The following is an 18,367-nucleotide window of genomic DNA, read 5'->3' on the forward strand; positions in this document are numbered from 1 at the left end:
TCTATCTCATTCATCTATCTATCTCATCCATCTATCCATCTATCCATCCATCCATCCATCCATCCATCCATCCATCCGTCCATTTTTATTTATTTATTTATTGCATTTAGACTGCAAATGCACTTTTATATAACATTGTACAGTCCAATCCATTACATTTTTATCTGTGAATAAGGATTCTCTCAGCACTGCTTGTCTTAAACAAAATATTGAAAAATTTGGTTTTAATACTTACTAAACCTATAACTATCAATTTAAGTGTGTTGATTAAAACATTCTTGTTTAAGTTTACATGTTTTAAATTATAACACTATAAAATTATAGTAATTCTATAAAATCATATAAAATACTATACTATATAGTAATAATTTATAAAAATTAGACTAATAAAATAGTGCTTTTATCTGTATTATAGTTCTGTAGATTTTATTCAAGAAAACCTCCTAAAAAAGGTGGAAAAATACCAGTTTAAGTCTGAAATTATCACTTCTTCATGATAGTATCAATTTATCTTCCTTCAAACAGTTAATCAATTTTTTCCTAGTAAAATATTCTCTAAAGTGGACACCGATCCTTACTGAATCATGTTTTCTTTTGTGGAACTCATGTTCCAGCTAGTGCTCTATTTATCATTCATGGTCAAGCAACAAGAATTCCTAAGTACCTTATGCATAGTACTATATTGAGGTCAACAGATAAAATACCTCAAAAAACAAGTGAATTTTTCCAAATATATCAGAACTTACGTATCTAAATGAGTTTTATATTTTGCTTTTGAATTATGTATATAAAATGTATTCATAAAGATTGATAATTTATGAATTACATAGATTCCTTTGAATTGTCTTGAGAACCAATTTATAAGTCATTTAAGATGAGAATTTTTTAACCAAACATGCTGTATTTCATGTTTATTATTCCTCTTATTTATTAGATCTAGCTTCAAATGACTTTGACTTTTTAAAAAATCAAATCCATCCTTAAACTGGATTTTGAACTATAGCACCAAAGAAATTAAAGAACTTAGGCTGAGAAGGTCAAGAAGCGATGAGAAAGAGAATGAGCTATAGCTTAAAGCAATTCTAAAAAGCCATTCTAACAATGTTTTGATAGAAGATGGCATCACTGGAATAAGTACTTATATTCAACTAGCTTGAAGATGATAATATGCTTTTATAAAAAAACATTATATTTGTTTAAAAACTTGGCAGGAATTCTGATTCCTACATAAATTATTAAAGAAATTTTAAAACAAATAAATAAATACAAAAGTATTATAGCATGAGCAAAGTGTGAAGAATACAAAACACAAGGTCTATTCACTCAATTTAAGAATTAAGGTTAAAAATTTTACCTTTTAAAATATTAGAATAGTTTTTAAAAATATATTTTAATGAAATTTCAATAAAATTTACTTCATTAGTAACAAATTACCCCATATGTGAAACTGACCCTTGGCAGCTTTCTGGCCATTCAATCAGACACTCATTCCCTAACTATTCTCCTCTCCTTATTAGCGCAAGGCACAAAATGCAAGAAAACAAATGAGAACTCTTGATTATGTACAGTACTGAAATAGTGAATGAGTAAACAGAATGTCAGAAAAGTCTACTCAGAAAGGTCATAGAAAAAAGAAAAATGCTTTATTATTAGTCTGAACTGTTTTTAAAAAGCTTTTATATTATGTGCCTAAAAAAATCCTTTAGTTCCCTTCCCCGTTCTTGAACTTCGGCATATTTTTAGTTATCTCTGCAGATGGTGATAAGAAATTTTAGCATAAAATTAATACTAAATGATGAAATTAATGTCTTACTGCTATAGTGGATCCATTCTTGCCAACTCCACCATGGAGGATAACATGGAAATAATTTGAACAGGAAAATATTGCTCCACCTACAACTCCAAGAACTGGGAAGATCTTCAATTTTATTTCTAGAATAGGTATCTTTAAGGGTAGAAGAAACAAACAAATCATTAACAGCACAGAATTTCTTTTCCTATTGAACAGTAAAACATTATGATATGGCCCTGTACCATAAGCTATCCTTTTTCTTATAATCAAAACTTAACTTCTGGAATGTAGCCTGAAGTGGTAACTTTTCTTTGGATGGTTTACTCATTAAGTAAAAATGAATCCACCCAATTCAGCTAAGTCTACTTAAATAATTGTGATGAGATATTTACTCTCACAAGCCTTCATCTGACAAAGGAATGTAAAAAGGATAGTTCACTTGGATTTAGTACTTCTAAAAGGCAGCATCAAAGGAAAGGCAGACACCATGATCTGTATCATGAATGTGACAAAAAATCATGATGTGTGTGCATGCAAACATTTTGTGTAGTTAATATCCAGGATTAAATCTCTAGCAGTATATTTACCTGTTAGTCAATTGCTGTTCAAAGAAACTTCCAAAGGCAGCAAAAGATTTAAAAAAAAAAAAAAAACAGTAACAGTGAATTGCCAAAAGCTGCAGGCTATTGTGCTTTGAAGACTTTGAAATATTGTACCAAAATCTGTGGAAACTACAGATTAAAAATTAAATTTAGAAAATCTACATCTAAAATAAGTATTCTTGTTGGTAAGAATAAGCAGATTTGCTTTCTTCCTATAGTATTGCCAAAACATTGAATGGAATGATTTTAAGATTAAGTTAAATTTTTTCCCATTAAAGCTAAATCAGAATTCCAAATTTAAGACAACCCCATTTGACTTAATGACTAGAGTTGCCTTATTGCCTCTAGGTCCACATTCACTTTCTTATGGGTACTAGCAGAGCAGCTACCATAAAAGACATTGCATCCCTCTATTATATTCTAGAAGCATGTACTTGATTCTATTATTCTTATATGGTGAGAAGGAATATGAATGTCTCAGGGAATGTACCATGACTTAAAAATTGTTCAAAGTCTATTTCTGAGCCTAGTGATATGAACTGTAATTGGCAATTCTGAAACTATAAATGCCACAGAAATATTACTATTTTTAATAGACTTTTTAGAGCAATTTTAGGTTCACAGCATAATTGTACAGAAAGTACACTGAGTCCCCATATGCCCCTGCATCCCACTCCTCCCCCACTATCAACATCCCCTACCAGAGTGGTACATTTTTACAATCCATGAGCCTACATTTACACATCTTATCACCCAAAGTCTAGAGTTTACATTAGGGATCAGTCCCGGTGTTGTACATTCTATGAGTTTAGATAAATGCATAATGACAGGTATCTACCATTACAGTATCATACAACATAGTTTCACTGCCCTAAACATCTTTCTTGCTTTATCTGTTTATCCTCCCTTGCCCCGAACCTCTAGCAACCAGTGACTTTTCACTATCTCCATCATTTTTCCTTTTCCAGAATGTCATACAATATGAGTTGGAATCATATAATACATGGCCTTTACAGGTTGGCTTCTTCCATTAAGTAATACACATTTAAAGTTCCTCCATGTCTTTTCATGGCTTGACGGTTCTTTCTTTTTAACATTAATTAATATTCCATTGCCTCTATGTACCATAGTTTATCCATTCACCTACTGAGGGACATCTTGATTGCTTCCAAGTTTTTGCAATTATGAAAAAAGCTGCTATAAACATCCATATTCAGGTTTTTGTGTGGATATAATTTTCAACTTATTTGGGTAAATAAATACCAAGGGATCTTACAGTAAGAGAATGTTTAGTTTTTTATTTCTTACTATTTTCACTGGAGGTATAACATAGCTTAGTGATTAAAAACATACGAGTCTGGAATCTACTTAATTCCTAGCTCCAGTACTTACTAGCTATGGGTTCTTGAATAAATTAATTATTCTAAAACTTGTTTATAAAATAATGATAGTACCTATTTTATAGGATTGTTCTGAGGATCAGATGTAACAGTGATAGTAAGATGTTTAGGAACATAATAAATGTTGAATAAATGTTAGTTGTTGGCTATCGATATTATCCTTATTCTTCTTAACTCTATGGGCATGAGGTTGTGAGCCAGCCAGTGCTGTGGACTTTGGTTGTAGAGACAGAATAATTTGTTTCTTTATAGTTTCTTCCTTTGCAAAGCATGAATTTATGACAGTGGCTTCCTGAGAGTCAACTTTTATCAAAATACTGAGGGTCACCAACCACACAGAAAATAAAAACACTCATTAATATAGGAAACTTCACCTCATTGATTATAAAAAATGCAAATTAGCAACATTTCTTTCCTAATAATGAGGGACAAGTTTCAAATGTAAAATATTTTATTGAATTTGCTTTCCTAAATATCTAATTTATGAGATACATTTTGGCCTAGAAAAGGTAGTTCAACTAGTGTATTTAATTTTCTATTAAGGAAATGGGGTCATTTTCTTCTATGCAGTAATATATTCATGCATAGGGGAAAATGCCATAATAAGGTATGCAGGATAATAAAATTACAAAATGAAGGGAAAAGGTTAAGAAAAGGAATGAATATTAAATACAATGCCAAGGGTTTCTGAAGAAAATTAATAATGCAATATTTTGCCTAAATATTTAAAAAGTACTTAAATGTAAATTCAAATATTCAGTTTTACCGTATAGTCCCACATTGTTGCTCCTCCAAATGTAGACAACACAAAGACGATCATTAAAGCTACCTGAATTTCAGTTACATCCACTCTAAAGAGGAAGGACAAAGAACAGAAAAGATGTTTGTAAATAAAATTTCTGAATATGAAGGTTAACCATTTATTAAATATCAAAGATGTAAAAATCTGTATAGGCTTAGATTATTTTTACCTTTTGTTCCATCATTGAATTATCAATTGACTACATTGATAAGTGAAAAAACCTATAGAACAACATGCGCTCACAAATATGTAAACATTAATATATACATAGGGAAAAAAACTTTTATAGCATATTTAGAATTGCTAGTAGCCGTTACCACTGAGATCACAAAAGGCTTTTTACTTTCTACTTTATGTACTTCTGTAAAGTTTGAATTTTTTAATAACAATTATGTATTACTTTCATAATAAGGAAAAATAACATTAAAACAACCAGATAATTTAAGACAAATTCTTAAATACTCTCAAGTCAATTTAACTTAAAAAGCGAGGAAAATTCTAACAGTTTTCTTTATTAAGTTACCAACACTTTTTTGTTTTTACAGACGTTTTCCTCCTAACATATAAACATGCTTAAATTTCCTTCAAAAAACCACTAAATTAGCCAACATCAGTCTCTATTCTGCATCTCCTGAAGCTGTCAACTCCTCTCTCCTTTGTTCCATAAACGAGCTAACTAAAAAGTAGTCTACATTTATATTTTTCTCCTCTTTATATTTGCTGCTTAATCTATTCTAGTCTAGTTTTTGGCCCTATTCTACTAAAACTGTTTAAGGTAGTATCTTTCAATTTGTTGAATCTAAGGAATACGTTTCAGTTATCTTGCGTAACTTCTCTACAATATTTAAAATGCTGATCACTCCCTCTTTCTTGAAATGCTTTGCGATGTTTTTTTAAATTCCATTCTCTCTCCTAATTCTTCTACCTTGCTGGAAGCTTTTCTCAGGCTCCTTCTCAGACTGCTTCTTCCACCATATCTTAAATGCTACTACTTCCAGAATTCCATCTTTTCTTCTTTTAGATTCTCTGAACAATTTTATCTGTACTTAAGACTACTATCTATATGCTAATGACCTCTAAATCCGTATCTCCAAATCCATATCTTCTTCTGAGCTCCATATTTTTATATCTGTCTACCTACTTTACATCTCCACTTGGATGCCCCTGGAGTCCTTAGATGCTAGAGGAATACTTATTGCTTTGCAAATATAAGAAATGTAGGGATTAGATGACAAAATAAAACCAGATATGGAAACCACTTCTCAACTGAGTTATTTTGGAGGCAGTTAGGAGGGAAAAGGTGAACTGAACATTAACCCACAAATAAAAGGAAACTATGAATAATGATATCCAGTATTTATAAGATCAATGGCAGGCAAACCAAGGCCTCCAGGCTGCATGGAGAAACAGTCACGTTAGTTGGAAAAGGAAAACAATGTATGGTACTTGAGAAAAAGGGGAAAAGGTACTAACATTTATTAAGCATCTATCATGAGTCTTATGAGCTATAAATTATTCTTGTTTCTTGAAAAGGAAAACTAAAATGATTTTTCCATGCCTGTATTAGATCAGCTGGATATTGCTATAGGAAAATGACTTCAGAACCAACACGTTTCCTACTATATCAGAGTTTTGCACTTTTTCCACTAACAATGCTATGTAGAATTACACTGTTATTCATAATTTTCCAAGAGTATGACTAGTGACCAGAGCAACTAGGAAAGCTGATAGGGGTAAGAGAACCAAATAGAACTAAGTAGAACTAAATGACACATACAAGGATTGAGCAAGGAACCTTGGTTTCACATATACATCATTAATGCCACAGATTTTAAATTACAACTTTTGATATGATAAAAAGAGTGGAATCCTTCACCAAATCCTCAAATATTTTAAATATGAAGAGACAGTTGAAGCTTGAGAGCTATATTAGACAAAGAATATTCTGTATAACAATGTACAAACTTAGAGAACTCATTAATGGGTCTGAGTTTTTAAAAACTGTGTCCATCGCTTCTCGGCCTTTGGGCTAAGATCAAGTGCAAAAACTGTGTCCAAAAAAGATGGCTATTGGGGATAGGGTGCTGGTATATCTTACCTCCTAAACTGTTGTCATAGCGTACAATCTATAATAGTGCTATTCAAAGAGTGGTCTAGGGTTTGTTACTAGTCTATGATGAGATAAGTATAGAAATTGAGAGCAAGCATTTAGAAACTTATATGCTAATTTGACAGTCATTTTGTATCTGTAGAACCAAATGAAATATTGGGGACTATTCTGTAAGTCTGTTTTTTTTTTAATTGCATGTTATTAGTCCATAATGGGTGGAGAGAAGAAACTAGTTCTTTACCATAAATTTTTTGAGAAATACACTTCATAACACAGAGAAGTTCTCATGCTTTTGAAAGAAAATTAACATTGAGTCTAAATATTCACATGTAAATAACAAAATATCACATATTATAAGTTAACACTGGACTTGGTTTAGATTTTTAAATTAAGCTTTAAGCATTGTTTGCTCTACTGAATTTCATAAGACCCTTGCTACACTGAAACAAACTAGCTATAAATAAGATATGCCTTATCTCACGTGGCAGGCATTAATATACAGACAGATTTTAACTGTAGTCCTATAAATTATTCCACTGACTGTGCTAAGAAACTACAAACAAATGTATCACTAATGAACTAAAAAAAATCTTTAACAGTTGAAAATTTTAGTTAAAAATAATGTTTTGTGGTTTAAAATATCTAATTCAAGGTTTAACATTTATATTTGCACTGAAATCTACTTATTTTCAAGAGATAAAACATATAACAATTAAAATATCCACAAGTAAAATAGCATGGTATTTCTATTTCTGTTCTTTGAAACAGTATGGAACAGTATTTGCATATTCATAAGAAACATAGTATAGTTTTTAAATAGTCGCTCTCTTCCTTCCCTGCTTAATTTTTCTTCTTAGAATTAAGAGAGGCAATTTTCCATGGACCCTGAGCATCCCTGTGCATTCTTGCTGAACACTTTTTACCTGGCCATTTCTCAGGGCTGCATATGCAGTGAGCAACTTTGAAGGTTGAGGATACTTCTCCCCTCGGAGAGCAGGCTTGCTTCTGCTTACTATAAAAGATTCCCCAGCATCCCTCTGCCATAATGAAACCAACTGCATTTGCAGGCATTCATCTAGTCCCACCTGCATGGCCTCGATGAGACTTAGAAGTGGCGGGGGGTGGGGGGTGAGGCAACATGAACCTTTGTCTACTGCTTTTGCCATCAGTAATAAAGCTGTACTGTCTCTGACCCAGGAGTTTTGTCTTTATGAAACATTAACAGACTTACTTGGTAGCTTGTAAGAAGTGTAAAATTTCAGAATCTTTACAGGTCTTGACAAGAACTGTACCACTATCTAATGTATTATATGTAGTAGTCACTTGTTCAGTTCGCTTTACTGTCTGTCTCCCATATTAGAATGTAAACTTCAGGGGGATAGGGATTTTTGTCCGTCTTGTTTCCTTATTACCTTAGAACCTAGTACAGGGACTAGCATACACTAGAAGCTCAATATTTATTTATATAATTATTGCAAAAATATTCAACTTCACTGTATAAATATTACATCATTATTCAATAGTCACTCAATAGTATGTTGACCTTCCATCCTCAAATTTATTTTAACTAAATTTCTTCTGTATGCTTATTTCCTTACGAAATAAGTTCCTTATCAATAACTTACTAATTTAATACACGAGACATCTGATTTTCTTTTAGTAAGTTACTTTTTAATGTCACTCATGAAAAAGTAAATATACAAAAGAAATAGAATTAAAATAAAAGAGCTTGGCATGATAATGCTAACTTTATTACTAAGTACTTCTGTCCTCCAGATTCTGTATAGAGTCCTTTACATGCATTATTATTTAATATTCACAATGACTCTTTTAATACAATTATGATTAATTCCATTTTACAGATGAAGAAACTGAAGAAAATGAAGTTACATAACTTATTTCTGGTCAAACAAGTGGTATGTTAGAGCCAGAATTTGTACCCAGTCTGATTTTAAAGTATCTGCTTTTAGTATACTAAAGCAGAATCAATATCGACTACTAAGTAATTTAAAAGGCACTGAAAATTGGAAAAAATTAAGTGGCAAAATGTAGTAATATTAGTAAAATCTTATGTTTTTTTAGCCCAATTAAACTCACTTGATATTATTTTTTTGTCTTTCAGAAAGAAAGAAACCATATTAAACAGGCTTAAATCAAGAATATATTCATAAAACAAATTTTCACAGTATATCCTGAGAGTCTTTGGCCTGGTTTCATATATCTATACTCCAGTAATATAAACACTATAAAAATCAAACATATCAAAAATTGACATATTTTTAGGAAATCCATCCTCACCAATAGATAATTGATACTGACCCTAGATTGTAAGCATCTTTAGAGGCTTGATGTCCTGTATATAGATCTTCCTAGTAATGTTAAACTGGATTATCAATCTATTCTACTCAATGCTCTGTGACATTCTTACTTTGGCAAAGTGAAAAAATATACTGCTTAGGATCTCTGCCATACAGAATTAGTATTTTAAATGGCTGCCCCCTGGGAGTACTGCTGAATCTCCTCTACTCCCTATATAACTTGATGCTGAATTACAATATCCATTTCCTTAATGTTCTGAGTACTTTCTTTCCTCATGCTTCTGCCTAGAATGCTTTTTACCCCAATCATCCTGGCATATTCCATCCACAAGTGACTCAGATTTGTATCTCCAGTTCTAGGCACACATTAGGCTCTTAATTAATAGCAAATGAGTGTAAAATTTACCGCTAGGCTAGGAATGTGAACTAATTCATTTCAGAAAAATTTTTAATGATATTAGAAGCCAAAAAGGTAAAGTGTTAGTTGTTAATAACAACAACAATAATTAAACAGAACATTACATTATTACATTACTCCAGTTTACTATAGCAAATAGAGCAAAGTAAAATGCATTAGACTTTGCAAAGCTACTTTTCTATCAGATAAAATAGACTTTATTTTTTTAATTTTTTAATTTTTCTATTTTAGCATATCAATCTATAAATAGGTACAGATTTTTAAAAATAATTTTTATTTTTCAATTACAATTGACATATAATATTATACTAGTTTCAGGTGTATAAAACAGTGATTAGACATTTATATAACTTAGGAAGTGATCACTCCAATAAATCCAGTACCCATCTGACACCATACATAGTTATTACAACAGGAATAACTATATTCCCTATGCTATACTTTACATTCCCATGACTATTTTGTAACTACCAATTTGTATTTCTTAATTCCTCCTCCTTTTTCACTTATCCTCTCAATGTCTCTCCCATCTGGTAACTATCAAAATGTTCTCTGATCTATGAGTTTGTTTCTGTTTTGTTTATTTTGTTTTTAAACTTCCACATGTAAGTGAAATCACATGGTATTTGTCTTCCTCTGTCTGACTTATTTCACTCAGCATAATACCCTGTAGGACCATCCATGTTGTTGTAAATGGCAAGTAATATTCCATTCTATTTATGTCCTACTTCTTCATCCATTCATCTATTGATGGATACTTAGGTTGCTTCCATATCTTGGCTATTGTAAATAATGCTGCAGTGAACATATGAAATCATATGTCTTTTCAAATTAGTATTTTTTGTTTCTTAAGATAAATACCCAGAAGTGAAATTACTGGGTCCTTGTCTATAGCCTTCGTTTTAAAGCCTATTTTCTCTGGTATAAGTATTGCTAACCCAGCTTTTTTTCCTGTTTCCATTTTCATGAAATATCTTTTTCCATCCTTTTACTTTCAGTCTCTGTGTGTGTTTTTTGATCTGGAGTGAGTCTCCTGTAGGCAGCATATGTAAGGGGCTTCTTATCTATTCAGCCACCCTCTTTTGTTTGGAGCATTTAATCCATTTACATTTAAAGTAATTGTTCATAAATACATAGTTATTGCCATTTTATTCATATTTTTGGTCTTTTTTCCCCCTCTTCTTCTTAAAGAACTCCCTTGAACATTTCTTGTATGGCTGGTTTGGTGGTGATGAACCCCTTTAGCTTTTTCTTGTCTGGGAAGCTCTTTATCTGTCTCTTGATTCTAGATAGCTTTGCTGAGTAGAGTAACCTTGATTGTGGGTTCTTGCTTTTCATCACTTTGAATATTTCATGCCAGTCCCTTCTGGCCTGCAAAGTTTTAGTTGAGAAATCAGCTGACAGTCTTATGGAAGCCTGCTTGTAGGTAACTGCTTTTCTCTTGCAGCTTTTAAGACTCTCTCTTTGTCTTTAACCTTTGTCATTTGAATTATGATGTCTTGGTGTGGACCTGTTTGCGTTCATATTGTTTGGAACTATCTATGCTTCCTGGGTTTGTATGTCTATTTCCCTTGCCAGGTTAGGGAAGTTTTCTGTCATTATTTCTTTAAATATATTTTCAATTCCTTGCTCTTGCTCTTCTTTTTCTGGTAACCCTATGATTTGAATGTTGGTATGCTTGATTTTGTCCCAGAGTCCCCCTTAAACTTATCCTCATGCTTTTGGATTCTTTTTTCTTTTTGCTGTTCTGATTGGGTGTTTTCTGCTACTTTATCTTCCAAATCACTGTTCTCTGCTTCATCTAATCTACTGTTGATTCCTCAGTTATTGTATTCATTTCTGACTGGTTCCTTTTTATGTATTCTATCTTGATTTTTATGTTTCCTTTCTCTTTGTTGAAGTTCTCACTGAGGTCGTTGAGCATCCTTATAACCAGTGTTTTGAACTCTGCATTTGGTAGATTGCTTGTCTCCATTTTGTTTAGTTGTTTTTCTGGAGTTTTGTTCTGTTTTTTCATTTGGGACATGCTTCTTTGTCTCCACATTTTGGCTGCCTCCTTGTGTTTGTTTCTATGTATTAGGTAGAGCTGCTATGTCTCCCAGTCTTGGCAGAATGGCCTTATGTAGTAGGTGTCCTTTGGGGCCCAGTGGAGCAGTCTCCCTAGTCACCTGAGCCGGTGCTACAGATATATCCCTTGTGTGGGTTGTGTGTGCCATCCTACTGTAGTTGAGCCTTGATTGCTGTTGGCACATCAATAAGAGGAACTGACCCTCAGGATGATTGGTTGTGAGGACTGATTGTGACTACAGTGGAGGAGTTATTGTGCAGGGCTGACCCTATGGAGCAGGATTCACTTTAGCAGGGCTCTGGTGCTTACTGAGTCTGACCTTTGGGTGTGTCTTCTGTGGAGGTGGTTGGGTAGTGTTCTGGTATGGTCTGAAGCTAACCACTGGGCGTGTTGGTTCTGGGGCCTCTTGAAAGTGGATCTAGTGCAGACTAAGGTCAGCCTCTGTCTGTGCCCTGCACAAGGCCACTTAGTATAACTTACAAAGTGATCTACAGATGGCTGCCACTGTGCTGGGTTTGGAGATGCCTGGGAGAAGCTAAGCTGAGATCTGAGGTTGGTTCCCACTAGTGCTGGGCTTGGGGTTGCTTAGCAAGATGTATGAGGCATGCCGAAGCCAGATGCTGCTCTTTTGGGGTTTTTGAATCTCTGAGGTTTTAGGAAAGTCTGCAGCATGAGCCTACGCTGATCATTTGTATGCAAAAGCCACTGGAACCAGCTTGGATGTGCATTCCTCCATCTTACTCGGCCACAATCTCTTCTGGTTTTCACAGCCAAAAGTTATGGGGACTTCTCTCCCCAGCACTGGAACCCTGGGCTTCTTTTTTATATCCTTAGTTATAGGACTTCTGTTCAGCTAGACTTCAGGTGACTCTCAGTGATGGTTGTTCTATAGTTTAGTTGTAATTGTGATGTGGTCGTGGGAGGCCAGCACAATGTTTATCTACTCTGCCATCTAGGGGTTGCCTGGAAGCCAGTACAGATTCTTAATTTTACACAGTTGTTGAATTTTTAGCCAGGCTTTTTGATCCTTGGGCTCTTGACCAGTAGGTAAGGAATCAGCTAATGACACATATTTCCTATAAAAGGTTTCCTAAACTAATTCAGCCTACAATTGTCTTCTTACCTACAATTTCTTCAGTGCTTGTGGAAACCTAAAGCAAGTTATTTCACACTTGGTTACAGGCAGTATTAGCAGTGTCATAGAAGTATTATTTCCTCCTTTTAATATAGTATACTATATAGTTCCTAAAACAGGTTTTTAAAAAAAATTCATTTTGTATCTTTTCACAGCATCTAATACAATGTTGATCCCATAGTGCTAAGCAGCAGTCATTAAGAGTGTGGAGTTTGGAGTCAAACAGATTTGAGTTTTAATCCTGGATCTACACTTATTGGCAGTATAAGAAAGTTATAGAACCTTTCTGCCTCATTTATACAGTGGAGGTAATACCCTTAAATGATGCATGTAAAGCACTTAGAAACATGCAGTGCTCAGTAAGTGGTAGCTGCAAATATTCCCTAACTTAGAATCAGTGTGAATACTGATTCTAAGGCCTTCCCTCTGCTAAATGATCCATAGTTTTGAGTTTCTCCTCTCATTTATCATTATCAGAAATTTTTTGTTTCAGAGTTAATCTTTCTCTTATGCAGCAATAAAGTGGGCTGAAAAGAATCATTAGACATGGGAAGCCAAAGCTGAGAATGAGCCAATGGCAGATGGTTCTTAAAGAATAAAGGGAGAGAGGGACCTACGGGAAACAGAAATAGAGAACAGAGTTCCTACTCTGTGCACTATTTTTTGTTGTTTCAGAAAGAGGCATCAGAGGCATATATGTCATTGAATGTTTAGCTCTAACATTTATAAGATGCTTTTATATTATCTCACCAATTGTCTACTACAGCTGAGAGTCTCACAATTACCTGTTGTTGGTGACTGTTGTAAGCAGGTCCTCCTTTTTGGCACATGAAGATTTGACCAAAAGGACCTTTAGATTCCGTATCCTATTATCTTATAAGTCAAATGCTGTTTACTTAACTACTGCATATCCTTTTTCTATATTATTCGAGTCCCTTACTTTTCTCTTTCTCCTGTCTAATGTAAGTTTGGGCTAGTAACTTAGAGAAGGGGAAAATAAAATTATTATCAAATATGTAACTATAACATGCAAAATACCTAAAAGACTTAAATTAAGGTATAAGATTTACAGATGCTCCAATAAGCTAAAAGATAATTTAAATTCCTGACTGAAGCTTTGTCCTCCTTATTATAGATAAATGAACTATAACAGATTGTAAAAATACATTCAGTTGTATTTTTAAATGTACAACTTAAAATACATACTTACTTTCCAAACCTCAACACGCCCGAAACATAAGTCTGCCAATGAGCACAATAAAACATGAACATCCCAATAAAAGAGCAGAAAAACAACCAGTCAGGATGAGTTCCTAAGCGAACAGCAATTGAAGCTCCAACTGCCATAAATACTGAAAGAAACAAGGTTTAAAAACCATTAAGAATTAGAAACAATTAGTGAAAAAAACTGCCCTGTACTATTCAAAAATAGAGTTTTAAGGTACATAATCTTGGTGTTAAGGTACACTGAACAAAATAAATTCTTGGAGATACTTTAAAAATACACTGTGCAAAATTGCTCCCAAATGTACACCTATCCAAAAAAAAAAATTGACCAAACAGCTCAGTTCATTTAGTTTTTAAGCCATTTTTAAAAACAAACAAACAAACAAACAAATAATAAAACAAAAAACAAAAACAGAAGAAAACACAATTATAGTTACTTTACCTGTGGAAAGAGAGTCACAACCATGGTCAAAAAGTTCTCCTAAAGGAGAACAAGAATTTGTTCTTCTGGCTTGTTTCCCATCAATAGCATCCAGTGACTGGTAGAAAAAAAGTCCGAGTGCACATAAAAGGTATGTCCAGTATGGTGCCTAAAAATAAATGTAAATAATAAAGACTGTTAAGTGACAATAAGCTAGCTTCTGTTTGAAAATAGATTAATCTAAGCCAATCAACACACATTTTCTTGAGTTCACACTTTATATCACCTCGGTGTTTATAAAGAAGATTCATAACCTTCCTTCTACAGATGAAAATTAAATTGAGAAATCAAATGAATTATTCTACGTCTTCTAGGTCGAGGGTCACAGAAGTCCATATTGTGAGAAGCACAAAGTTAAATGACTGAGCAAGGATTAGGACCTTGATTTTAATTCTTAGTCCACAACTCTTTTAATATAATAGTATTCATGTTTGGCATCAGATTTGAAATTATTCAGTAAGTCTTTGCTCTAAAAAAAAAGATCTTAAAAGTCAAATTACAGACCCCCACTTCTGTTCATGATGGAATATAAGGGGGCTGGAATTACTCTCCCACCTTATAAAACTAGAAAAGCAATAAAGTAAATGAAACAACAGTTTCAGACACGGTGGGCAATGCAGGATTGTGATTCTTAACAGAAGTCAAACAAATGAGGTAAGCCCTATGACTTCTCCAGCTTATTGCCTAGAGGCAGTTTCCAGGCCATAGTACAGGATGGGGGAACCCAAACATAGCAGAATTAAGGAAGGTCAAGGCAGCTATAATTTGTGGACCGGAGCACAGAAGAAGAGGAAGTTGCTCAGAGAGAGGGGCATGAATTATGGAGCTCTACAGAACGGTACCTTTGGCTGAGAAGTAACCTGTGCCTGAATGAGACAAAAACTACTAACCAAGGCCAGGGAAAGAGCCACTATAAAGCACAAGGCTACACAATTCTTGAAGCCCATGCAAAGTTAGGAATCATTTATGTTCCCACAATGCACAGCAGAAGGACCTCGTAACACCTATGGCACTGGGTAGAGTTCTCAGAACTGCATTGTCTTAGCAGTGGGGATAAATTAGCACTGAACTAAAGGCTTCTCTGGACAGTCCTAACAGACTTAAAGTCCAGCCTCAAAATGATCTGACTGATCCAGGCAACTTACCTGTAGCCAGCACAAAGCATAACATCGTAAAGGAATAATAATAATAATTTAAAAATCTAGTACCCAAAAAGGTAAAACTCTTAATGTTTGACATCCATTCAAAAATTATTAGTCATTCAAAGAAGCAGGAGAATATGATCTATAACTACGAGTAAAATCAATACAATCAGACCCAGGAACAACTGAGATAATGGAATTAGCAGATGAGGACATTAAATGTTATTATAAATATGATTCAAGAAGGTAGAAGAAAACATGACTCAAATGAAATCTTTAGAAATGAAAAATACAATATTTGAAGTGTAAAATATACTGGATAAGATTAACAGCATATTAGACACTAAAAGAAAAGATCAGTGAACTTACAGACTACTTACAGATAGAAACTATCCAAAATGATGCACACAAAGAAAAAAGACTAAAAATAATTGAACCTGGCATCAGTGACCTATGAGACAACAGACAGTCTAACATATATGCAATTAGAGTTTTGGAAGGAGAGAAGAGAGATAGTTGGACACAAAAAATATCAGAAAAAATAATGGTTGAAAATTTTCCAAATTTGATGAAATCTATAAACTTGCTTATCCAAGAAGCTATAAACAAACCTCAAGATGAATAGTATTTTTTAAAAACCCACCAAGGCACATCACAATCAAATTCCTGAAAATCAGCCATAAAGAGAAAAAATCATAAAAGCCAAAGGAAAAAAGACATTACAGAATCACAGATAATGACAGAACAAGTCAGTAAATTTGAAGATAAACCAATAAAAATGATTCAATTTGAACAAAAAAGAGAAAAAAAGATTTAAAAATGATCATTCTTTTCTTTTAGTACTTTATAAACGTAGTATGCCACTTTCTCAGGGACCTTATGATGGTAGCAATGGTCAACTCAGAATTCTATGTCTTGGAGAGGAAATATAGCAAAATTGTTAAGAACTAGAGTTTTGAAGTTAGATCTGTGTTTGAGTCCTTTGTTCTGTTATTTAACAGCCAAGTAACCTTGGACAAGTTATTTAAACTCCCTAAACTTTGGTTACTTCATTTGTAAGTTGTAAATAATACTTAATAGTTGTATCTGATGAAAAAATTCTTCGCTTTTTACATAGAGCCTGGCACATGGTAAGTACTCAATTAAATAATGTTTTGAATACTTTTAGTGGCAAATTTTAAAAATATCAACTTATGTATAGTTTATGTGGTAATTCTATAAATATCCATTCAACTTTCTACCCCATTACTTAATCTTTCTAAGTAAACAGAAGTTTGTTTTGAACTAACTTTACAAAAGTTTCATGATTTGTTAATGTTAGGTGCTCAGCACTAATGATTACACTACTAATTGCTTAAAATTACTTAGTCTCTTCTATTTAAAAGTGGCATAAATTAGAAATAATTTAAGAATAGAAGCAACCTGAGTTATGAACATGTATATTAAAATGTCATATTATGTTCTCATTAGCATGTTTTTAAAAGACTGTGAAACTGGAACAATTTAAGAGAGGGCTAAAAACTGATAATTGAGAAATCATGACAGTGCAAAATTGAGAAATCATGACAGTGCAAAAGTGAAAAAAACCACCTAGAATATTTTTAAAAAATCCCAATAATCCTGTTAAGTCTTTCTCAAACCAGTCAGTTCTTACCCATTTTTGCTACTATAAAAAAATTATATTGTTTTAATTTTGATAACTAAAGGAGAGCAGAATTATATTTCAAATATATATAAATTGGAAATTGAAGTTATTAAAATTTGGAGAGTGACATAAGTCATTTTTCTATTCTCCATCAAATACTTTTCCCCTAAATAAGAGACTTCACTAAGAAAATCATCTACCTGAAAAATATTCCATTTCTCCCTTCTATGCATAGCTCCTTCAGTTATTGAAAACTTCTCAAGAAGCACTCCCAAAGGTCCACTAAGAGTTTAATTCTGACTTCTGATCTGGGAGACTGGCTGCAGGCAAATCTAAAGGTCAAGAAGTTAATGGGACTCCACACTGAAAAAAGTTTGGTTACTACTAGACACCATGTATGGGGGTGAGCTCTGCTCATTTAGAAAAAGAAAACCAAAACTGGTTCACTGGTTTACAGCTACTTCACTAGGATACTAGAGGAGTTAAATTTAGAGTTTAAATAGGTAAAGAGAGGCAGGGGTAATTTAAACAGAGAAAAGAGTGAAGAGGTCTAGGCAGAAATCAAGAAGCCTGAAAGTGAAAGGTTTACTCGGGCGTCAGTGACAGAAGATCCATAGGTAATGACAAGAGACAAGATTGGGAAGGTAATTACATTTGTTAAATGGTACAACAAGGGGCATTTAAAAAAATGTATTATTTTATTTGATACAGAATTTCATGGCAATCCACAGAGAAAGGGCAGTCATTATCATGTTCTTTTTATTAATGATAAAAGTGAAATGGGCAAATGGGCAGTGGTGATAAAGTCACATCAAAACAAGCAGCTAGACTGGGTCCAAGAATCAAACCCAGGTCTTCTGATATGCCCTAGGATATGATATGATATCTCTTGTGGTACAGGCTATACGGACTAGATGGAGTTTCTTACTTGGATTCTTTCTTCACAGACTACTTGTTCTTCAAACCTGCTGAGAAGCACTTTCCCGCTCAAACAAGACATGAACCATAGGAAATGGCTGCTAGCCGCGTGAGGCTTCCTTCCTTTTAAAACCAGAAAGGCACACCGATCCCCCAATAACCAGTTCTCTCCTTTTTAGGTTTTCCCAAGGCATCAGGAGCCTGACCTATTTTCTCTTTTCCCTGCTGTCATCACCTCCATTCCCACCTGGAAGCTATTTAATAGTTTGCAAATTTTCAACTTCTTTTCGAACCTGTTATTTCTGCAAA

General features: G+C 33.6%; 1 protein-coding gene across 4 annotated transcripts in view; it reads right to left on the reverse strand.

The window, feature by feature from the left end:
• Positions 1-18,367, reverse strand: part of CHPT1 (choline phosphotransferase 1) — a 33,777-nt gene that overhangs the window by 6,805 nt on the left and 8,605 nt on the right. For all 4 annotated transcript variants that reach the window (XR_005656162.1, XR_005656160.1, XM_039877965.1 and 1 more), the window contains exons 2-5: positions 14,315-14,462; positions 13,856-13,997; positions 4,561-4,645; positions 1,814-1,945 (exon numbers count right to left, since the gene is read on the reverse strand). Coding sequence is in view for 2 of the 4 variants with exons in the window: in XM_039877965.1 (XP_039733899.1) it covers positions 1,814-1,945; positions 4,561-4,645; positions 13,856-13,997; positions 14,315-14,462 (507 nt within the window). In the remaining 2 variants the exon portion in view is untranslated. The remainder of the gene's footprint in view (positions 1-1,813; positions 1,946-4,560; positions 4,646-13,855; positions 13,998-14,314; positions 14,463-18,367) is intronic.

The sequence above is a fragment of the Pteropus medius genome, unplaced genomic scaffold, assembly GCF_902729225.1.
Source record: "Pteropus medius unplaced genomic scaffold, Ma_sr-lr_union100, whole genome shotgun sequence".
In the NCBI taxonomy this organism is placed as follows: Eukaryota; Metazoa; Chordata; class Mammalia; order Chiroptera; family Pteropodidae; genus Pteropus; species Pteropus medius.